Source organism: Lithobates pipiens, unplaced genomic scaffold, assembly GCF_037356315.1.
Source record: "Lithobates pipiens isolate NorthernLeopardFrog02 unplaced genomic scaffold, aLitPip1_a1.2 Scaffold_23, whole genome shotgun sequence".
Classification (NCBI taxonomy): domain Eukaryota; kingdom Metazoa; phylum Chordata; class Amphibia; order Anura; family Ranidae; genus Lithobates; species Lithobates pipiens.
The window spans coordinates 317,019,196-317,044,063 of NW_027507785.1; the positions used below are offsets into that span (position 1 = coordinate 317,019,196).

Consider the following 24,868-nt stretch of genomic DNA (forward strand, 5'->3'; position numbering starts at 1 on the left):
TCAATAGAGATCTCCTGCAACTTCTATTCCGTGACAGAATTAACGCCAATCTAGCCCTCAACAAGGCCAATCAGCGCTTCCACAGCAGATGGGACTCTTTTGTGACATCGCAACTCACTCCTCAAGAACGAGCTCACCTTGCTGAACACTCTTTTGTATACAATGGCCATTGGCTCACCGCAGCCCCCTCTACTACTGGGTAGCTACCCATGGCAGAACTGCAAATTTCTTTCCTTGACCCTTCTTTCCTTGACCCTTCTTTCCTTGACCCTTCTTTCCTTGACCCTTCTTTCCTTGACCCTTCTTTCCTTGACCCTTCTTTCCTTGACCCTTCTTTCTTTTGTCCCTTCTTTCCTTGACCCTTCTTCTACTACAATGTGGTGTTTGTTCACTTTGTCAAATATTTGGATTGCTTAATTTTATACACATCGTTTTGGTGGTTTCTGTATTTCCGTATGCTTTACTTAAGTTAAAAAAAAAACCTAGACCTGGCACAGCTGGGGTTGGGATTTGAAGATAGGATGGGAGACCAAACATTACTCTACTTAACCACAAACTTAAACAGTCTATTTGGGAAGGGTTTGGGCTTAATAAGGATTGTTTCTCTTGCACAGACTGTCTCAATGACGGAATCCAAAGAGAGTATCCTGGGTGGGGTGCTGAAGACTCTACTGCACAGTATGGCCTGCAACCAGAGCGCCCTCTACCTGCAGCACTGCTTTGCCACACAGAGAGCCCTGGTCTCTAAGGTAGGATGACTGCACAAGGTGAGTGTTTTTCGGCAAGTTTATAAGTTGTTATAAGTCACCCCAGTCTATTATCTGTTCCTGCAGTTTCCGGAGCTGTTGTTTGAAGAAGAGACGGAGCAGTGCGCGGATCTCTGCCTTCGCCTGCTCAGACACTGCAGCAGCAGCATCGGCACCATCCGCTCCCACGCCAGCGCCTCCCTCTACCTGCTCATGAGACAGAACTTTGAGATTGGAAACGTGAGTTCACTTATCTTGTACCAATTTTATTTATTTTTTTTTCTTTTGCAGACCATTACATTACATTTTGAAGACAAAATATTACAATATTTTTTGTTACAGCAATATCAACATGAAGAAAATAAATAATTTACAGAGCTTGTGTTAAAGGGTCTATCAATAAAAAACATATGTTAACCCTTTCACTGCAAGAGACATTTTTGCGTTTTTTTTATTGCACACGTGTAAAAAAATCATTTTAAATCTGAGATTAATAATCCAAAACATTATATATTTCAAAAGCAGCAACCCTGAAGAATTTTTTTTTTTTTAGTAGTCCCAAATTTTTAACTTATGTGATAAAAAAAAATTGCGTTAATATCACATAAGATAAATATTTTAGTAGTCCCCAAATTTTTATCTTATGTGATATTAACGCAATGATTTATCAAGTTGAAATTTTATAGTAAAAATATAAAAGATGAGGCTATGCCACGTAAAAATATACTCAACATGTCAACATTTAAAGGGATTTTTATTTATTTTTCATTATTTTTATTGTTTTCAAGAAAAAAAAATCTGTACAAAACATACACACACATATATATATATATAATATTATTATTCACGATTTATATAGCGCCAACAGTTTACACAGTGCTTTACAATGTAGAGGGAGGACAGCACAATTACAGTACAATACAGAAGGGACAGGAGGGCCCGGCTCATAGAGCTTATACATAAAAAAGTATATTCAAATATATAGAAATAAATTAACAGTTAAAAAAGGGAGTACGTAATCGAATAAAGGTAAACAACAAATGTACAAGAGTTTTTAAGGATATATAATAAATGTAAAAGGGCTCTATCAAAATCTTGTGGTAAGTGAGATGTAAGATTTTTTTTTAAATAACAAACATGTCATACTTACCTGCTCTGTGCAGTGGTTTTTGCACAGAGCAGACCCGATCCTCCTCTTCTTGGGTCCTCTGCATGCCGCTCCTGGCCCCTCCCTGCCGCCAAGTGCCCCCAGACCAAACTGCTTGCTCTGCGGGGGGCATCCGAGCCGAGTCACAGTTCTGTGTGTCCATTTAGACACAGAGTGTCTTCTCATTGGCTTACTGGCTGAAATGGTCTCAGCCAATGAGGAGGTAGAGTCCCCGGGGAGTCAAGGCTCTCGTTCACATCTCCTGGATCGCGATGGGGCTCGGGTAAGTATTTGAGGGGCTGCTGCAAACGGAACAGAATGCATAGAATGCATGAAGGTAAAAAAAAAACCTCGAGCCTTTTAGAAACACTTTAAAATTGTGTGCGCCCGTGAAAAAATGAACTTCGTTACCCAAAATTTTCCATAGGCGATGCTTTAAAAGCCCCTACGGGTCAACGGTTTAGAGTTCATTTATTGATATATCTTTTAAATAAGTGGTGGGCACATTAAAGCACAGTATTGTAGCTCGAGCTACTTTGAGGGACTAGTCTAAAGAAATAAAAGGTTATTTTTATATATATATATATATATATTTTATATATATATAGGTTGGGCTTTAACTGCTTGACCTCTGAAAGACTTGCCCCCCTTCATGACCAGTCCATTTTTGGCGATACGGCACTGTGATACTTTAACTGACAATTGCGCTGTCGTAATGTGTATAAATGAAAGTTATGTCATTTTTTTCCGCCACCCCACAAATAGAGCTTTCTTTCGGTGGTATTTGATCACCTCTTTTTTTTTTTTTTTTTCGCTATACACAAAAAAAGAGACTATTTTGAAAAAAAAAAAATATATATATATATATATATATATATATATAAAATTTTCTGCTATAAAAACATATCTAATAAAAAAATGTGAAAAATAAAATTTCTTCAAAAAATTTAAAACTGAACTACAGGCAAAACCTTTTATTTAATTTGAGATAGAGCAAGCAAGGGTTATAACCCCTATCAGATTTTTTTTTTTTTTTCGCCATCTGTGTCACGTTGGGGAGATTTCTCTTCATTTCCTGTCCCATAACCAAACAGGAAGTCAGAGAAAATCCCTGCAAATTAGGGGAAATCATTGGGGACCCACCCAGGTCACCAGAATTAGTGTCCACATTGGACGATTTCCCTTCTTTTTTACATTTCTGGGGGGACAACCCCAAATTTTTTTTTTTTTTTTTTTACTTTCCCTTTCAATGATACCGGTAAACAGGACAAATAGAGGTGGCGAATCTTCTTAAAGGAGGCACAGACAGCAATAAAAACTGCCAGGCGTTTTAAACAATCTCCACTCTATCCAAAACAAAAAACAAAAAAAAATAAGTTTTACCTTCTAGATATGCTTTAAGCTGATCTGTATTCTTCTACATGTTTTTGGTAAAATCCCAGTAAGCATATATTGATTGGTTTCCACAAAAGTTCAAGCGTCTGGTGTATATATACGGGAGTTTTTATTTTATTTTTCCTATTCTAGATAACAGCGGCAATCAGCAACTTCGAGTGGGACTGCGATATTGTTGCAAATAATCTGACGCTTTTTTGGGGACCAGTGACATTAATACAGTGTTCAGTGCTAAAAATATGCACTGCCACTGTACTAATGACACTGACTGGGAAAGGGGTTCAACATCTAGGGCGATCAAAGGGTTAAATGTGTGCCTAACCAGCATACTTTCACATTGAAGAGAAGGAAATATAAATTCTAGGGGATGGTGATTTGTGCAGAAAGAAAAAGAGAGAGAGAAGGGGAAAGACATTGTAACTGAGAAGGACATGAACACTTTCACTGTGGAACTATCCAACCTTTCACCCTAGCTGCGTCTTGTAGGACGCTAGTAGCAGCAACCCCCCCCTGTACGTGTCTCTGAAATTTATATTTATTCTTTCTTTTTTTTTTTTTTCAGAATTTTGCACGTGTAAAGATGCAAGTCACCATGTCCCTGTCTTCCCTGGTTGGGACATCTCAGAATTTTAATGAGGAATTTTTACGTCGCTCTCTGAAAACGATATTAACCTACGCAGAGGAAGATCTGGAGCTTCGAGAGACGACTTTTCCTGACCAGGTCACTCTGAAATTCTAATATTCCTGTGGAAGGTGCCCAGGACTTCCATCGTATCGTCATTATTCCTTTTTAAAATGAATTTAAGATGTTTCTGGGGGGGGGGGGGGGGGGGGGTAGGTGGGTCCAAACCCTCCCAGCCACTGCAGCCATCTGTCAGAGACAGGGACAGGCAAAGGCAGTTCAGAGCCAGGGAGGGATCTCTTTAGCTCCTTTCTGCTCAGGTCTCATGACATAGATTAGGGAGGTCTTCACCTCGCTCTGAAATGCTTGATCTAAAGCAGGGGTCTCAGAACTTTTTAACCGAAGAGACAGTTTACTGTGCTTCAGACTCTAGGACGGCCAGTGGCCCACTATGACCACTGGTAGTAGAAAATGCCTCTGACTTGGTTACTACTGTTATCAGTGAGAGGAATTACGCCCCACTGTTGGTGTCAGTGGAAAGAATGGATCACCATTGGTGTCAGTAGGAGGAAATAATGCCTTGTAACGATGAGAGGAATATTACCCCAAGGGGCAGATATAGGCAAGCAAAGGGCCACTGTCTGGACACCACTGATCTAAAGAGTGGATTTCATGAAAGGGGGGGGGGGGCGGCTGTACTGGTGGTATGTGCGTGTGTTTGTTGGTGGAATCTGTACCGGGAAGGAGATCTGTTCTGGGGGAGCTGTACTGTTGATGTGGGGGGGGGGTGGTTGTTGGAATTTATGCTAGGAAGGAGATCTCTACTGGGAGGAGCTATACCGGTGTGGGGAAGGGGGAGGTCTGTACTAGGGGAGCTGTACTGTTGATGTGGGTGGGGGGGGAGGTTGTTGGAATTTATGCTAGGAAGGAGATCTCTACTGGGAGGAGCTATACCGGTGTGGGGAAGGGGGAGGTCTGTACTAGGGGTGCTTGTGGAAAGATCTTTGCACGATCCTGACCCCCTGTTATACTCCCGCTTATGGCACAGCAATTAAAGAATATTTTTTGGGTACAAGCATGGAGCACTAGCTTTGTGGATTCTTCTGTGCGCTTTGAGAAGAGTGATGACGTGTAGCCTCTGCTGCTATGGGGGTAATACACAGCTGTAATACACTTATCTGAAAAGTTTGACCTGCCTACAATTTTGCAATTCTCTTCAGCCTGCTTTGTGACTTCCATGCCTCTTGCACAAAGCTAGCACCCCATCCCTTAGTAAGAACCTTTATTTGCATAAACATGTGTCCCCTCTCATGTCCCCTGCTGTTCAAAAACATGTCCACCTGACCATCCCATTCCAAAACCACGGGCATTAATATTGAGTTGCCCACCCTTTGTGGCTATAAAATTATCCACTCCTCTGGGCAGATTTTCCAAGATTTTGGAGTGACTGTGGAATTTTGCCATAATTCAATCAAAAAGACAATTTTTGAGTTCTGTTAACTCATGATGTTCGAGAAGAACTGGCACACAGTGCGTGTTCCATATCATCCTAAAACTGTTCAGTAGGGTTGAGGTCTAGACTCCATGTAGGCCACTTGAGTTCCTCCACACCCTACTCCCCAAACCATGTCTCTATGAAGCCAGCTTTGTGCACGGGGATACAGTCATGTTGTGCTAACAGTTTTTCTGTTCCAACATGATTGGATATGTTTGGGGTGAAGGAACTCAAGTGGCCTACATGGAGCCCTACTGAGCACCTTTGGAATGCCAATTGCAAGACACCATACAAAGACATTTTAGAGAATCCAACCTTGTGCTAACAGTTTGGGGAAAGTTGTCTTCTGTTCCAAGGTTGAATTCTATAAAATGTCTTTGCATGGTGTCTTGCAATTGGCATTCCAATTTATTCCAAAGGTGTTCAATAGGGTTGAGGTCAGGGCTCTGTGTAGGCCACTTCAGTTCCTCCATACCTAACTCATGATATCCTGCAGCTGGTTTTGTCCGCAGGGATACAGTCATGTTAGAACAGAATACGACCTTCCTCAAACGGTAACCACAATACTGGAAGTGTCCATTTGTTTAAATATTTTTATTAAGCTGGTGCATTTGCTGCTGCATTTAAAGTACCCTTCAGTGGAAGCACCTGAATGCAATCATTTCATGTTGGCCCACATACTTGACATGAGTACATGGGATTGTCAGGTGTCCACATATCTTTTATACATGATCAGTCATCACCACACCTGTCCAGTGAGGAGGCAGGTCTTCCAGGAAGTAAATGAGAGATCTTTTAGGCTATATGGTGTGCGAGTCAATAAACTGCATAACCAAAATTATGATGGCAAAGCGGTGGATGACCAAATGGGTAAAAGGGCACCACCAAGGGAATAGCAATAAAAATCAGTAGTAAAAACAATAGTATTACAAAAGTCCCTGAGAAGTCGCAATAATAGATGTCCTTTTTTCACTTTTTTGGCTGTGAACCCGAAAGCTGAAGCAGTCTCTGTAATGGTAAATCAAAAATTAGGGAAATTGTCCTTCTAAGTGTAGTATTAGGACGTGCTTTATTATCCTAGTTACAATTGGAAACTCACATATCCAGATATGAGATACGCTCATCACAAGTAATCCCTAGTTGTCTACATATCATTGTTCATGTACAGTCAATAAGTATCACCACACCTGTCAATCGGTCAGGCAGGTCATCCTGGAAGTGCCTGAGATCTTTTAGGTTTTATGGTACGGCAATGGCGTGCGAGTCAGTAAACTGTCAGAACAAAATTACAATGACCTTAGCAGGTAAACCAGAAGGTATACATGTGTTTCCTCTGTGTTTTTTTTTTTCAGTTTGCTGAAGTTCCACTTACATTTTTCTTTTGCTTTGCTGTCCTTTGTTTTTAGGTCCAGGATTTGGTGTTCAACCTCCACATGATCCTGTCGGACACGGTGAAGATGAAGGAGCACCAAGAAGATCCAGAGATGCTGATTGATCTGATGTACAGGTAGGCATAACAAGAAGTCATCGCAGACTTATAGTCAGCCATTGTGGCCGGCTGTGTCTCTGTATCATCAGCCTAGCTGAGTGTATAAAGCCAAGTTTGTTTCAGTATATGAGCAGTCACCATTTGTTTTCATTTTTATTTTTTTAAAGTATCTTAACCTCTTTTTTTCTCCTTCTGATAGAATTGCGAAGGGATACCAGACATCGCCAGACTTGCGGTTGACTTGGCTGCAGAATATGGCTGGGAAACACTCAGAGAGGGGCAATCATGCAGAATCGGCGCAGTGCCTTGTACATTCAGCTGCCCTGGTGGCAGAATATCTCAGCATGCTGGAGGACCGCAAGTATCTTCCCGTGGGCTGCGTCACCTTCCAGGTAAGAACATCAAAGGCGTTCCCGGGCACTTAGGCCTTAGGAGACAGCAAAAGGGACCTAATTAAAAACTCCTTCAGAGTTCTAAACGAAAGCTGTGCTACACTGTTACAAACAAGTATGGGAGCCACATATTACAATTAAAGTGGCTGTATAACCCCACTATGTTCATGAATTCTGGTTGGCAGTCAACTACCTCATCTCACTTGTCCTGGGCCTTCCCAATATATGGTACCATAACAACTGTCTTCTGGGTATCCCTATGGACCTGCAGATCCCTGAATGTGCCAGAATGTTTTTGCATGACATAAAAGGGTAATTTTGCAAACATAGAAAGGACCACCCCTCCTTCTATGAGTGCATAAAAAAATTCTAATTAACTCCAATTTACCTTTATACAAACCATAATCGCATGAGATTTGTTAGTAAACATTTTTAGACAATGACTAATGGTCTGTGTGAATGGTATTACTGTTAAAATCTCCACTCTGGTCCGGCCGCACCTGGAATATGCTGTCCAGTTCTGGGCACCAGTCCTCAGGAAGGATGTACTGGAAATGGAGCGAGTACAAAGAAGGGCAACTAAGCTAATAAAGTGTCTGGAGGATATTAGTTATGAGGAAAGGTTGCGAGCACTGAACTTATTCTCTCTGGAGAAGAAACGCTTGAGAGGGGATATGATTTTAATTTATAAATACCGTACTGGTGACCCCACAATAGGGAGAAAACGTGGCCACTCATTAAAATTAGAAGAAAATAGGTTTAACCTTAAACTACTTAGAGGGTTCTTTACTGTAAGAGCGGCAAGGATGTGGAGTTCCCTTCCACAGGCGGTGGTCTCAGCGGGGAGCATTGGTAGTTTCAAAAAACTATTAGATAAGCACCTGAACGAACGCAACATACAGGGATATACAAGGTAATACTGACATATAATCACACACATAGGTTGGACTTGTGTCTTTTTTTTTTTTCAACCTCTCCTACTATGTAACTATGTAATTCAATACCACCAAAAGGTATAGATGAAATGAGATACACAATTCATCTCCAAAAAAAAGCAGCTGGCAATGTTTATCAACAACATGTTCAGCGCTGAAAGAGAGATAAAAAGAAACATTGTATCGTTCTTTTCTTTTAGAGATCAAAGGGATGGACTTCAGTCTGCAAATTAGGTCCTTTTCCGGACACTTGTTGCTTACAAGTTAAAATCAGTATTTTTTGCTAAAATATTGCTTGCAACCCCCAAACATTATATATGTTGGAACGGAAGGTCCCACACTCTGCTTGAGTGCTTTCATCAGCACATTGCTTCCTCCAGTCTGAAAATTCAGATATCTGATATTACAGCCCATATATTGTGAGAACCAGGCGAGACTAGCTCAGTTACAAAAACTGCAACATGGAACTGTTTATTGCAACACAGGTACACAGAGATATTCAAACTTCTCCTCAGTAGACTGTCCAATCAGCAGGGAGAGCTGTTGGAGGAATTCGCCCCCTCCCCTCTTACACCTAATCTACATACACATCCCATAATACCCAAGGCAGACAAACACAGTAGAACAGTGAAATACAGCCACACTCCAAATGTCCCACCACAGAGCACACAATAGTATGAGACAATATACAATATATATATATATATATATATATATATATATATATATATATATACATATACATACATACATACATACAACATTCCGGTGTGGTTGTACAGTGAGTCTGATTAGTACAGATCAGACTTGGGTTCTCGGTCACCCTGTGCCCCTATTAGAGACACAGGGTGACTTAGACATAGGAGGTGTATGGAGAGCTGAAACAAGGGTTTCCCAACTTCCCCAAGGGATTCTGGGTTCCATGGGCCCCCCTGCCCAAAGTGACTCCCGTAACACATATATATTTTTAGCAGAGACTAAATAAAATGGCGGTCATTGCAATATTTTGTCAAACTGTATTTGTGCAGCGGTCTTTCAAATGTAATTTTTGGGGGAAAAAATACACTTCAATTAATAAAAAAAATAAAAATAAATCAGTAAAGTTATCCCAATTTTTTTGTATAATGTGAAAGATGATGTTATGCTGAGAATCTTAATCTTTATTGTATACAAAAAACTTGTGATTCGCATTTTATCCAGAATCTTGCAGCTCTAAGATGAGTGAAAGCCGCACTGCTCTACCATATGCTTTATGTGGCTGTCAACAGTACTGCTGCATCCATGGTGTCCCCACCCAGGGACCACTCCTCTTTAACGCGTTTCACCAACGTTGGCTGTGTGATCAAGCCAACTTTGGTGAAATGCACTGAGATGTGGTCCCTGGGTGGGGACACCATGCATGCAGCTAGCACCCTGGATGTCGGCAGACAGTGAGGCCCAAGCAGGGTCGGACTGACAACTCATGGGTCCCCCAGACAAAGGAGATTATGGGGCCCCCAGGCAATCAGAGATTATGGGGCCACACAGTATGCAATCACACAGTATACACAGACATGTTTCTATTGGCTGAGAAGGTACTGGAGAGGCGGGGCAGCTAAAATCTCTGGATTTTTAGACCAAAAGGATGTAGGTAAGGGACTTCTCAGAGATAGATGTAAAAAAACACAGCTTTTTACATACTGTCCCTGGTTTTACTGAGGCTGGCAACCCTGATGGCACCCCCGGGCAGTGGCCGAGTGGTCAGTCCGCCCCTGGGCACAAGTCTGGAGCAGTTCTGTGGATTTAGGATTCTTTAACTATAACTCAATAACTGTTACTTATCACAGGCATTTTAAAGACTTAACATTCAAAAAGCCACAGAAAACATTTCCAGTGGGCAGTGATCGTATCTTGCCTACAAAAATGCTTCCACAAGGAACTTGTATGTGTTAGGCAGACTCATGTACACCCTATTATAATTTTAGTACGAATTTTGCAATACTGATTCTTGTTCCCCAATGCTCCTGCAGAATATTTCCTCCAATGTCCTGGAAGAGTCCGCAGTGTCGGATGATGTTGTGTCCCCAGACGAGGAAGGGATATGTTCTGGAAAGTACTTCACAGAAGCTGGACTTGTGGGGCTCCTGGAACAGGCTGCAGCTTCGTTCTCCTTGGTATGTACAGCTTATGTCCTGGAATGTCCCCTCATGACCTGTTATAGGGCTCTGTTCAGAAGCTATGCAACCGACTCCCAAGAACGGGCCTTATGTATTAACATTCATGGGGTTCCTGGTGCAGACTATGGGTACCTGAGACAGTTGTAGCTGTAGACGCATGGTTAAGACTCTCATGACAATTCATTCATCATATGCTCCCAGCCAGGGCCGCTGATAGAAATCATGGGGCCCCGTACAGCCTACCTGATGGAGCCCCCTTCAGCTCCACCCCTGGTCCCTCCTTCTGCCCCACCTCAGACTCCACCCCTGGCCCCTCCCCAGACCCCGCCTTGAAACGGTCTCTGCAGCACATTATGTCATTGGTGGTATGGGTGGCACTGTCTCTGCAGGCACCCATGCCGCCAAAGCCATATTGTGCTGCAGACAGTGCCACCCATGCTGTAATGTGCTGCAGACAGTGCCACCCATGACACTAATGCCATAACGCATGTGCTGCCTGCCGAAAGTGTCACCCATGCCGCCAATGCCATATTATGCTGCCATTGCCAGCATGGGGGGCACTGTCTCTGCAGGCAGCACATGTGTTATGGCATTAGCATCATGGGTGGCACTGTCTGCAGCACATTGTGGCATTGGCAGCTTGGGTGGCACTGTCTGCAAGCAGCACATGCTTTATAGCCCATAACGCATATACTACCTGCAGACAGTGCCACCCATGCCACCAATGCCATAATGTATAGATGCTGCTGCAGTAGTAATGGATCTTGGTTGGGGTTGGTGGGGACGATGTTTAGTCATGGTGCCTGGAGGATTTTTTTTTTTTACATGAATTAGTTTTCTGTTCAGGTTGTCCGGGCCCCTCTGCTGGTCGGGCCCGGTACAACAGGGTAGTTGTACTGGCCTATCAGCAGCCCTGCTCCCAGCTGCATAGTAGGTAACTCTTCTGCTTTTCTAAACTAATCTCGCTCTGTGCAATTTAGAAGTCCAGGCATAAGTGGTGTTTGAAGCTTTACTCCAGGGAAACGGTACACATGAAATTCATATATGGGAGCTTTTAACCTACCTTCTGTAGTTGAGACGTTTGAAAACCTGATTGTTCATCTGCCATGACCTGCAAGTAACACTTGCCGGTCTTGGCTTGACCTTCCCCCATCCTCTAAATGGACCGTGAAAGGAGAAGCAGCAGATCACTGACATCTCTCATGTCTCTCTGCTCTCTCCTTTTCCTCCTCTTCCATCCCCCAGAGTTTGCTTGGTTTCAGTCAAGAGCTCCCCGCGGATTTGTGCTTTGCATGGTTTATGGGACAATAATATAGAGACAGACTTTAGGACATTATACCAGCACTATTTATTCTTTTAAAAAAAAGAACACACCAGTATAGTGGATTTCCTAACCTTTTTTCAACAACAAAAAGCTGGATTTTTTTCATGTGCTCATTTGAAAAAAATTGATTGTACTTTTATCCATTTTTTTCTTTCAGGGCGGCATGTATGAGGCCGTGAATGACGTTTATAAAGTTCTAATCCCTATACACGAAGCCAACCGAGAAGCCAAGAAGCTCTGTACAATTCACGGTAAACTGCAGGAAGCGTTCAGCAAGATTGTCCACCAGGTAACAAGGACACTTTCTGCTTGTCTCTATCAATCCAATTTTTTGGGGTTTATTTTCCTTTCATACACCACTTCTCTCTCGTTGGGTAAAATAAATGAATGGGTGTTGGGGAACATAAGTCTGACTAAAGGGTAAATCCATCCAACCAATAGCTTTGAATTGTAATAAGTTCACTGAGACAGAGCTGGAGCAATCCCAGGAGCTTGCTAGCAATCTTTCGAGCCTTACCATTGGCTGTCTTGAGCCTTGCCTTCACTAGCCAGCAGGTACCGGAAAGGCATCTGCTAGTACCTTCTCTGATGACATGAGCTTTTAGGGCCTTCAGAGTTTCACTTTAAGTCTCCTTTGGATGAGCATGGGTTCGCAAAGTTTTGTTGCCCACTTTAAAAAAAGACACTAAAGATGAGGACCTATGCCTGGCATTATTTGACAAAGCTACTGTATGTATCCTGATTATATTCTGCTCTGCATTGCCCATATCCCATGTTCTCAACACCCACCTTATAAAAGCCCACCTTCCTCCATTATTCTGGTCATCAGGAAAATGGCTCACACAGTTCACTGATGTGGACTGTTGGTTTTGATATTTCCCCCCCTAGTAGCCATATGTAGCTCCATATGTGGGAAACTATACCCTGACTCGTTAAGGAAAAACCCTATTTGTCATCACTGATGATTTCCTGAACATGCTTAAAACATGTCAACATTTGGTGTGGACAAGTTCTTGAAAGGCTATGACAGAAAACCCTGCATCTCATTCTAGTCATTAATACCAATGTATGTAATCTTTGTATTTACAGCCAGTAGTGGCAATGGACTGCAATTTGAGAACCACCAAAGTAGAGCAATAGGCACCACAGATATATACCGCTGTTAAATATCTGTACTGGGCTTGCATATTTTATATGGAACAATACCTGAACTAAAGCATTATAGAGTTGAAACCTCTGTCAGGTTTTTTATTGCAGTCAAAGAGGTTTTCCTTCACTTCCTGGTTCGGAGAAACAGGAAATATAAGGGTATCTCCTAATGTCATTGAAGCAGGTGTCCCCATTGGAAGCTTCTGCTCCTGAGGACCAGGAACAGCCAAAAAAAAACTTCAGATGTATGGTTGGCATGGAATCCCAAGAGCTGTATTGGTTTCATCCTGACGGTGTGGAAAAAGTGACAATGTAACAGTTTTTTGACACTCAGCTGTCCGCTCTCACGCAACAAAGGAGCCCCAAAGTTCAACTGTGGTGCTTCAGTTATATTTTTTATTTTTCAGTCAAAATTTTGAAATCCTAATACAAGGCAGTTCTGCAAAAAAGTTTGGAATCTGCATAAATAGCCAATGATTTTGGACGTTCCAATGGTGCCCACTTTATCAGGACTCGAGGGTGGATAGAAGGTCTTTGAGGGTGGACTTAGGCTTTGGGGGTCATGGTATTTTGACCGGCAGTCTTTGGGCACACTCCTGAGTAAGGCTGCATTCACACCTGAGCGTAGCGTTTTCAAGTGTTTTTTGCGGCGTTTTTACCGTGATTAGCGTAGTTTTTTTACCGCGATTTGTCGCGATTTTGTGCAGGGCAAAAGGTCACCAATGTTAAAAGAAGAAAAACGCCCAAATCTGCTCAATTCGAGCGACAAAAAAGGGTCTGGAACTTGTTTGAGCTTCAGGCGTTCGGCTTCAGGCGACATGTAGTGGAGATGTGAACCATCTCCATTGAGAATAATAGAATTTTTCCCCTCTAGCGTTTTGTAGCTTCAGGCTTCAAGCTACAAAACGCTCAGGTGTGAATGGGGTCTAACTGATGCTTGTTTATCATTCTCAAGCCCTGATGAAGGGACACACAGAAAACACGTTGGTTAATTGCTCTGAACTGATCAGAATAAATTTGTATTTGGACTTTGGTGTGGCTCTTCAACCCTTGACTTTTCCAGCAATAAAAACCTGACAAAGATTCAAAAACTAGAACAATTCTACTTTGATGTTCTCAACTGTCACATGAAGCGTGTTTTTTTACTCTCTTTTTGGCTCTGGACATCTTTAAAAATGTTTTGCAAGTAAGTAATCTGTAGTTATGAGTCATCTGAAGATCCCAGTTGAATCCTATATAGGCCACCAGTGACCCCCAGGTTGGTATAAAGCGTAAGCCTCCTGGGGCTTGAGTTTTGAGCCCAGCTTTGGAGCCAGTGGTTGCCTGTGTCAGCTTTGAGTGTTTGTACGAATTCTAAAATCTTTCTTCCGGTGACTTTTTTTTTTTTATCTTCTTGTTATACAGAGTACTGGCTGGGAGGTAGGTATCACTGCAGTCAGTAAAGAGCACTAATGGTGTGAGTCCTGTTGGGGCCCACACACGCTAGCGGTGGGTCTTGTGTTTTGCTGTTTGCTGTGACCTGAATCCATTAACCTAAACACTCCATTCAGGGATTCCTATGATCACGGTAACAGTTGAGAAAGTTCCAGATAGTGCATGTAAATCCATACACATTACACTAATACAGACCAGTGACTTTCACATTCCTCATCATCCCAATCAAACTGTCTCTTTCCATCAATATCTCTCTCCACTCTCAGCCCCAGGGCAAGGGGTCGATTTAGAGGGACTCGCTGGTGGTACAAAACGGACAAATAATGATCATAGTGTGATATAATTCTGCTTTCTGGCCTGGGAATATTTTCTCTGGGGGAAATCGGTACAATGGTTTTAGTGTATTTTGGATTTCTAAAGTGCAAAATTGCAGAAGACTTTAAAGGCGTAGTCCACCTTGTGAGTAAAGGGGTCCCAGTTTATTACAATGCTTTTTTTTGTTTTCACGGTCACACGATAGTTTATGTTTTGAGGTTGTATTCAATATGTGCAAAGCGAGATCGCACAAATACTTATAAGTATAACATTTGGTAACGACAAATACACGTAATATTAGCAAATATAACAAGAATACTTAACTAAAGATGCTGTTTTGTCACGGAGTCCCTCCCGCTTGCTCGCCGTGGCAGATGGTCACAGACGCATGCATGAAAGCAGCTCTGATATGAGACTGAATATTCCAAGTTATAACTGTAGTATATAGGACCTGTGTGTAAGGAATGGACAACTCCCCTTGCAAGCAAAATAATCTTTTAAGAACCTGGTCAGTTTGTAATGGCATTCCTTTGGTGTGAGGTCAGCTAAAGTAACCAGGATATTGGAGGCTTTTGTATCTTGAATATTGTGAGGCAACTAGACAACTTTAAATAAGAAAATATAAAATATGCAATTCCCCCTAAATAAGAAAATATAAAATATGCAATCCCCCCATCAATTGCACAATATATTACAAAGTATATAAAGGAGACATTGCGGCATTAAATAATTATTTATGCAGCACTGTTTCATTTTATATACTTTATATCTTGTTTTTTGTGGGAGCACAGAGGTGACAGCAGCAGCAACCCTATGTTTTAGTCTTTTTAGTATAGTAGCGCGCAACTACCTTACTTATAACACTGTACATTACAATTGCCATTTTGCGAAATACGGCTTAATAAGATTGGTACACCTTGTAGGCTTCTACTGACATTCCTGAAACCTACCCGATATACTCCCATACTTGTCCATAGCAGAGCTTGGACACTCGTTTCACGAAAGCTTGCTTTGCTTTTACATAAGCAGTGCATGCGCAGTGGGAGCTCTCCAACAGCTTAGCATTGCTGAGATAGGGAAAGAGAGTGCACACTGTGTATGCACGGCTTGTGAACGAGAAGAAAGCTGCTGAGAACGAGCGCCTGCTTTGTCCTGGAACCTATTGTGAACAAGCAAATGTAAAACAATATGGCAGTTTGACTGGCAGGCTTCAAGGTGTAAGCAGAGGCGAAGTTGTCTTTCACAATAGACTGTATTTTGCACAAAAAAAGGCACAGTGATTTACTGGGGCCCCTTGTCTGTATGGGTAATTTTACTCATAAACTCAACTTGGCCTTTAAAAAAAGAAAACAAAAGCTGCTGATTAGTATAAACTGCAGACGCTTTCCTAGAGTAAAACTCGTTGCTCTCATTTTGCCCCAGTGTTAGGCCATTCCGACCGGACCTAGTTTTAGCCCTTTCTGCTTTGCTGCCCCCTACACATCACCAATGGCTAGTGAGACTTTCCATCCTAGTCCATTAGCCAGTAGGTTTGTGTGGAGGGAGCAGGTTGGATAGAGATAGGATCACTCATCTGACATCAAAGGCAATGAGGCATACTGACATCAGCACCATAGAGAGGACCATGAAGCAGTATTATATATATCAGGAAGCCATTCCACTGGAGGCAGAAAGTCTGTAGGTCCACGGAGAATCTCTTTACAAATAATAACAGATGGACTTTTCAAGGCTGCTATCTTTGTTTTTCTCAATCCCTCTGCATGAAGGTGGCACTGTTGCTAACGCATGTTGTCTGCGTTTCATTAAACCAAGTTTTCTAGTAGTATTTATTTCCCTCTAAACTGTAGGCAAGGTGAACCTGTCCTGGCCTAAAAAGGGCTTAAACTGTATTTGTAGCCAAAACTTGTTTTGAGCAGAGTAAGAGGCCACGTCCTGGTCCACACTTGGAAGATTCAACCCCACTATTTGTCCTGGTGAACGTTGTTACCAAAATATAGTTATAGGAGGATCCAGCAGCTGTCAGGAACAGGAGGTGAGGGGAAATCTTCCACCAGGGACATGTGTTCCAGTGACAATTTGTCCTCTTAAGATCCCAACTTACTTTGACTTTGTGGGACAGGAAGCGAAGGGAGAGCTCTCCATTGGGGCAAGGCAACAAACATATTAAGACCCCTTTCACACTGGGGCGTTTTTCATGCGCTTTAGCGTTAAAAAAAGCGCCTGAAAGAAGCCGCAACTGCAATCCCAATGTAAAAGCTTGAGTGCTTTCACACGAGATCCCTTTCACACTGGGGCGTTTTTCAGGCGCTTTAGCGTTAAAAAAAGCGCCTGAAAGAAGCTGCAACTGCAATCCCAATGTAAAAGCCTGAGTGCTTTCACACTGAGGCGCTGCGCTGGCAGAGCGTCAAAAAAAAAGTCCTGCAAGCAGCTTCTTTGCAGCGCTTTTGGAGCGGTGAAAACAACGCTCCTAAAGCGCCCCTTCCCATTGAAATCAATGGGAAGTGCCTGTAAAATGCCTGAAAAACGCTATTGGCAGCAGCATTTTGTGGGCGCTTTTAACCCTTTATTTGGCCACTAGCAGGGGTTAAAAGCGCCCCAATAAAGCTCGAAAAACGCTGGTAAAGCGCTGCTAGTTTAAGCGGCGCTTTACGAGCATTTTTCGGGCGCTGACATTGTGAAAGGGCTCTTAAAGCACTTGGGCTTTCACGTTGGGTCTGCAGATGAGGCTTCTTTCAAGCGCTTTACAGGCGCTTTTTTTAACGCTAAAGCGCCTGAAAAACGCCCCAGTGTGAAAGGGGTCTAAAGGTTTTGGCTACAGATACATGTTAACTTAACAAAAATGCTGTCGTGCAGCACATTGTGGTTCCTTTAAGTAGTCAAGTCTGCAAATCAGTCCCTTAGAGCTCCTTTGATCCTAGGCCCAGGCTGTCGACGGGCAGGGTTTTAACTTCCCCTGGTCCCCTCCTGACTCTAACTCATTCCCCCATCATTCAGCCTTTAAATGCCAGAACTACTGCTTCCAACCTAGTTGAATGTTAGGGCTTAATATTGCCTTGGGGAGAGGTTGTGTTTCTGCGCAGAGGCTTTTCAGGGATAAATCTGTAGAGCAACACCTACACACATGGGGGGGGGGGCATAGGTTCACTTTTAAGAGGCTGTTTACCTGTGTCTGCTTGTTTTTTGGATGCACTGTTACACGAAAAAAGTCCTTAAAAAGAAAATTGGACGTGTGATAATTGTCTGCAACCTGTACCTATAATTATGACCCCTCTGGCCACTGCACAGGGGACCCCTTTAGACACCATGACCCCCTCCCATGAAGTGATGAGCATCAGGAAACAGACGATACTTTATGGGCCATTCAGATTGTGTGCAGTGTTTTATAAGCTGTCACGCATCCAAAGTATCATTGAATGAAGCAATTTGCTGGGGGTCACTGTGTACATTTCATTGTGGCTCTTTTTTTTTTTTTATTAAAAAGAAAACCTTGGCCCCAACCCATATTTTAACATTTAAATTGGGACCTCCAGAAGTCCCTGTTCTGAAGTTTTAATCTCCTGTAACCCCAATTCTCTAGCTGCTATACAAATTATCAGTGAATTTGGGCAGGGCTACCTTTGGCTCAGATCACACGGAATGCAGCAGCTGGTGTTATTTTGAACATTCTCGGAAGTGCTCAGGTAGGCCTCGATGACCATGAAGTAGGATGTGGAGCAATTAACTTTCTGGTCATCTAAACACACTTTATGCACACAGGTAAGCAGCCTTTCCTATTCTGTATTTACTAGTTAATTTTGCCCATAGCTAAAGCATAAGCATGTGCTCACAGTTAAATGACTTTTAAAACATTTTAGGCTTGAACACATATAAAGTTGACAGTTAACTGATTTCCATTTGACCTGCAGCCAGGCAATAAAGAAGTGATCTCTCTTCCCTTTTGTAGTTTGCCTTATGTGCCTTTTAGTTACAAATATCTGCATTAATTCCATTTCCATTGCCCAGGAGGGTGAGAAGATTGGATTGTGCACTTTCCTTAGGATTTGTTTTTTGTATTCAGAAAGGAAATAAACACCTCAAATAGAAGTTTTGAAGAGCTTGAAAAGACGATTCAAAGAAAAATATTGTATATTTAGTAGAAGATGAAGCACAGCATGCAGAAACTGACAGATTAGATACCTGAGGCCGCAGAGTCACTTCAAAGTAAACCTGTCAAAAGAGAAAGATGGAAGCTGACCACCTTCTTAAGCCACTGCTAGTTGCCTGGCTGTTACTATGACTTTCTAGCCTTATTTAATACAATATATAGTCAAACATGTGTGGATTCAGGACCATCGCCATTAGCTTGGGCCATCATATTAGCTTGTTGGACATCCCATTCCAAAACAATCAGCATTAATATCTAGTTGGCTCCCACTTTGTGACTACCAAAGCCTCCATTCTTTTGGGAAGGGTTTCCACAAGATTTTGGACTGTGTCTGTGGGGATTTGTGTTCATTCAGCCAAAAGAATCAGTTGAGAGGTCAGGTGGCGATGTTTAATGGAAAGACGTGGCATGCAACTTGCTTTCCAGTTCATTCCAAAGGCGTTGAGTAAGGTTGAATTTAGGTGCTCTGTGCAAGCCAACTTGAGTTCCCCCACCCTAAACTCTTAAAACCATGTCTTTATGAATTTTGTGCACAGGCGTAGAGTCCTGCTGGAACAGAAAAGGGTCTGCTCATTCCAAAGGCGTTGAGTAAGGTTGAGTTTAGGTGCTCTGTGCAAGCCAACTTGAGTTCTCCCACCCCAAACTCTTAAAACCATGTCTTTATGAATTTTGTGCACAGGCGTAGTGTCCTGCTGGAACAGAAAAGGGTCTTCCCCAAACCATTGCCACAAGGTTGGAAGACCACAGTTGTATAACATGTTTTTGTATGCTGGAGTATTAAAAGTACCCTTCACTTAAAATGCCTGAAGTCAATCATTTTGAGGCTTGCCAATATACTTTTGGCGATATAGTGTTGGCGTCTCCAGTTCAAATCCAAACTAGGATTTTGTCTGGCTGGAGTTTACATGTTCTCTCTGTACATGCATGGGTTTCCGCCAGGAAATCTGGTTGCCTCCCACTCCCCGAAAGACAAGCTGGTATGTTAATTGGCTGCTGTATAAATTTTCCCTAGTATGTGAGATAGGAAACGTAGCCTGTAAGTTCTTTGTGGGCAGGAACTGGTGTAAAAGTACAGTATGTAAAGTGCTGTGTAAATTGTCAATGCTATATAAATGCCTGTAATAAATAAACAAAGTCGTTGTGATGGTCAGGTATCCACAAACATTTTGATCATATAGTGTACTTGAGTCACTAACTTGGAAAAAGTGTGCAGATTAGGAATGGCAGAGTAAATGCAATAGTCCTGATCTGAATATTTTCTCTGCATTGGTGATAGGGCACCGTTTAAAATTGCTAACGTGGTCTCTTTTAAGGTCTCTAAAGAAAAACCATTGGCAGTTCCCTCCAAAGAGGTAGTATCAGCCCTGATCCTCTACTTTCCGGCTTTGCCGCCTCCATCAGCCTCTTCTGTGTTCAAAATTTCTGGGAGTGTCAGGTGCCTGTGACCTCCCACCTTGCGTGGCGATTCTATCCTTCAATCCCTACATTAGTGGTGACCCCCATAAGGCTAGGAGGAAGAAACTATGGCGCATTGGCACCTGAGAGGCTTATGAAAGCTGCAGTGCCTTAAAGGAGGTAGAAGACATGGGTCGCCAGAAAAGTTAACAAATTGCTGCTTCTCTTGCACGGAACTGCAATTTTCATCTGTTTAGAGACCCGACAGGGCCTCTAAGGTCATAAATGGATCCCAGATGAAGGAAAAGATCAGCCTGAGCCTCAATCTTTAACTAGGTGTAGATACCATAGGTTTTATAGATAACTACACATAGGCTTTTGGTCACACAACCAGTTACAGAGGCATCCCGGATTAGCAGTTCCTGCTGCAGAAATATTGTTTACTTTTATCACCTGTTAGGAGTTTAAGGGAACCGGGAAGGTTAGCAGATGGGGGTCTTTGCACTTTAGGTTGGCTTTGACTGTCACTAAATCGACCCCTGAAGAGGATATTTTTAATACCTTCATTTTATCCTGTTTGCATGCTAACACCTATTCCTTTAATCCGTCCTCCAATTCCTAAACCCGATTCCATGGGTCTACAGCTGTTGTGAAACTGCAAGGACCAGCATGTGCAATGGCATCCACAGGTTCCTCTGCTTGTATCTCTTGCACGCTCACTCTCTCCGTTCCTCTCCTCAAGCCATGAATTAACTTTCCATTCATTGTATGTTTCCACCTCTCACTGGTTAATTCATGATTGAAATTCACCTTGTTTGTTTTGTTACCATTTGCTTTTTTTATTTCTATTTTTAATTTCTTTTTTTTTTCTTTTTTGGACGATCCCTAATGAAAATAATTTCTGTTTTTTCCTCTGTCGTCCCCTCGGTTGCTGACCCTCCTCCCCACACTTTTTACTCTTGTCTGTTGTGGTAAGTTGGATTTGGTGAATATATCTCTCTATTTGTAACTTCAGTCAAGAGAAAAAACAAGAAAACAAATGATAGTCCCTCCCGTACTGTGCCAGCAAGCAAGAATATTTTATGTACAGAAAAACATCATGTAATTAATTTTTAATGAGGAGAACAAACCAAGAATCTGACTATTAAGTCCAAATGTGTTAATATTGTGCTGATTTACTTATGAAAGTTTTATGCTTGACCCTTATTTAGTGGTTCCTGAAACTTGACCATTGCTGTCCTGTCAACTAACTACCTGAACCTCAAAGATTGGGGCGGATTTGCTAAAGTAATACTTAGCTTAGTAAATAAGATAAAGGAGTGTTTACTTTAATCATCCAGTCATGGGGAGAGAAAAAATGTATGTTTACCTTATTTGTACAATACAGGACGTATATGTATTCATGGACCATGGGTAAAATGCATGCTGCCTTCAGGTGATTGGAGACTGGCAATATTACATTATATTATATTATATTATACAAAATTTGCTAGGGCCACCCCTAGTGTGCATTTGTATAACCATTACATTACATCGGAGTTGGCAGCTCTGTCTTCTAAAGAACCCTTTCTTGTTTTGCACAAGGACAACTTTGTTTTGAGAAACCTAAGATGGTCTGTTCTTTCTTCCTTCTTGAGGAGATTGTTCTTCCTGCCCCAAAACATGCCAAAGAAATTGTCCCACGCTGCTTGGAGGTGGATCATACAACTTTATTCTAAGGTCTTTGCCCTTAAAGAATGGGTTTTCCCCTTCCTTATTAGAACTCATTCCACAAGGGCTATTGCTGTTTCATTGGCTTTCTACCATCAAGCATCTGTAACCAAGATTTTCAAAGCTATCACCTGGTCCTTTGTTCATACCTACTCCAAGTTAGACATGTGCATTTCATTTCGTTCCGATTCGAAATTCGGACGAATTTTCATTATTCGGATGCATCCGAATTACAATGCTAACGAATTCGGCCGAAATTCGACTCAATACCGGATTCGAAATGATTTCAACATGATTCGACATTATTTCAACTGCATTCAAAATGATTTCAACATGATTGGAAATGATTTCAACCGCATTCTAAATTATTTCAACATGATTCGAAATGATTTCAACATGATTCGACATTATTTCAACCGCATTCGAAAATATTTTGTGACCCGACTTTAGGGCCATGTATCTCGGGGTCACTTGGTGCTAGAAACTCCAAATTTGGATATGTTGTAGTGCTAGTACTATTGTGTTTGCATGGGGTTTCTTGCTATATGTGACCCCGAGATATGTGGCCCCAAAATCGGGTCGCAAAATGTCATTCTTTGCTGCAGAAAAGTGCTTGACATTTTGTGACCCGAATTTGGGGCCACGTATCTCGGGATCACTTGGTGCTAGAAACTCCAAATTTGGTATGCAAACACAATAGTACTACATATATCCAAATTTGGAGTTTCTAGCACCAAGTAACCCCGAGATACATGGCCCTAAAGTCGGGTGACAAAATATTTTCGAATGCGGTTGAAATAATATGGAATCATGTTGAAATCATTTTGAATGCGGTTGAAATAATGTCGAATCATGTTGAAATCATTTCGAATCCGGTAGAAATATTTTCGAATTTGGTTGAAATATTTTCGAATGTGCCCGCTTTTTCGAATTCGGTAGAAAACTAAACGAAATCCGAAAACGAATTTAAGGAAGTTAACGAATATAACTAAACGAAATTAATGAATTAACAAATTAAAATGAAACGAAACTAAACAAATTTTTTCCTTTTGCACATGTCTACTCCAAGTTTTAGCAGGTGGATTTTTGGACCTTAGTCAATGTGAGCATTGACCGCAAGGTGCTTCAAGCTTTCATCTGAGTGTTTGGGTTCTTGCTCCTATTTTCTTATGAGGCTATTGGTAATTCATGTTTTGTTGTGTTGTTGCCTAACCCTCAGGTTATTACTTGGGGAGGTTCCTTGGTCTATGAATGCAAGTTCTGTACTGTACAATTACGTTTGGAGGACATTTGACTTTTTTGTATTTAATCACACTTGATTGCTTGGTTAAGTCTCTAGCAAGTTTTTTTTTGCCAATGCCCAATCACCTGATGCTAGCCTGCATAAAACCACATGGTCTATGGATAAAAAGTCCTATGTACTGTACTGTACTCCAAGATAAGGATTTGACGGGCAAGTCAAAATTCCAAAATTTTTCCCAATCGCACATGATTGGGAACTCGTACTATCTCCCACTTACTTAGCTAGTGATCATTCACTTTGCAAAGTGAACAGTCTCTACATTTTTAGGAAAATTAACCCCACTTCCAAGCGTCCATCACATTTTCTAATAACCAAGTCCAGTGGTCGTATACTTTCCTCTGGGGCTATGTTGTTTGATGGTGTTATGCAGACTCAGTGGCTGAAAAACAGTGTAAGCTCAAATTGTTGACAAGGCAGCAAATGTCAGGCTTCAGATAACTGGTGACCTGCTGACTCTCAGGCTAAAGAGTCAAAATGTATAAAGTTTTTAATTAAGGGGTCAAATGTGAATAATTCATAAATACGCCTGCACAATTTTAATAATTTAAGACTGAATGCTCAGATTCTTGCCTAAGCCCATTCATGACTGGTTCTCTTTACATAATAAAGTGGGGGGAAAAAAAGTTTACAAATTTATTTTCAAATTTTTTAAAAAATTGGGTCAGTTCTAGTAAAACCCCAAGAATGTGTTTTTCTTTTCTGGCAGTAAACGTCTTGGCTGGCGCAGTCTTCCTCCCTTTGTGTTGTGAATGTGAATTGTTCCTTGTCCCCTGCTGTAGTGAGAGGGGGTTACTATGCATTTAATAACCAAAATGGTGGCTTCATTCTGTCTTTCAACTCTATATTGGCTAATTGGTGTAATCTCCTCTCTCAAGCTGCGCTATTATTTTTCCCCCCAGAAAATAATAGGACACTTAGCACTCTAGAGCCCTTAAATTTTTTTCCGCTACTCTGCACATTTCATCTTAAATTGGAACTCCAGTTGGTTTATGGATAGCCACCATCGATAGTCACCAAGCTCAGGAATTAGGGCATAGTTAGCACAATAACCTGCTGTGATAAAGGTGCAGTTATTCCAAGCTGATAACTCTCTCCAGAAGGGGCTTCTGGGTAAATTTCTATACATGGCAAGACTGAAAATGTCCCCACTAAATGTTTCAAATGAATGTATATTATTTGTTTTCCATATTGTCTTGCTTTCTTAATTAGTTATAGTCAAGGTAAAATTTGTAATTTGTCTATGTAAATATTCAAATTGCATTTTACGTATTATGTGGTCTTCCTTCTAACCAGTCACTATAGCTGTTAGCACCTTTTTTTTGGTGTATCTTTTGTTTATCAGCTGCTGTGAAAAGCCTGATGTTTAAAGACCTCAACTGCTCAAGCTGAAATTTACTCACAGTGAATGGCTTATCCCAATTACTTACTCCTCAGCTGGTTCAGTTAAATTTGAACTCCAAGAAAACTGAAAACTTTTCCTTGGCGCCCGCACTGCAAGATTTAATTACTCGTTTAGGACCAGTGGGTCTTGGAAAAGCACTTTTACTTGCCCAATCCTCTGCTGATTTCTCTGTTCTGCTAGACCAGTCCTGGCAGCATCTTCTCCCCTGCACTCTGGTTGCCTAAGGTCCTCTTATGTCAGGAACATACCCCTGCACCAGAAGAGAGGACACCAAGGGACAGAGCATGGGGGAGCGCCGTCTTCTGGGATAGCAGA

The 24,868-nt window shown here is 41.8% G+C and overlaps 1 protein-coding gene across 7 annotated transcripts in view; it reads left to right on the forward strand.

The window, feature by feature from the left end:
- The window catches only part of DOCK7 (dedicator of cytokinesis 7), a 307,570-nt gene that overhangs the window by 259,697 nt on the left and 23,005 nt on the right, over positions 1–24,868 (forward strand). For 4 of the 7 annotated variants that reach the window (XM_077450575.1, XM_077450569.1, XM_077450572.1 and 1 more), the window contains 8 exons: positions 615–749; positions 834–986; positions 3,851–4,009; positions 6,812–6,912; positions 7,094–7,286; positions 10,231–10,374; positions 11,859–11,990; positions 14,255–14,269. In XM_077450575.1, the coding sequence (XP_077306701.1) occupies positions 615–749; positions 834–986; positions 3,851–4,009; positions 6,812–6,912; positions 7,094–7,286; positions 10,231–10,374; positions 11,859–11,990; positions 14,255–14,269 (1,032 nt within the window). The remainder of the gene's footprint in view (positions 1–614; positions 750–833; positions 987–3,850; positions 4,010–6,811; positions 6,913–7,093; positions 7,287–10,230; positions 10,375–11,858; positions 11,991–14,254; positions 14,270–24,868) is intronic. The other 3 variants (XM_077450571.1, XM_077450574.1, XM_077450573.1) reach the window with 1 other exon arrangement.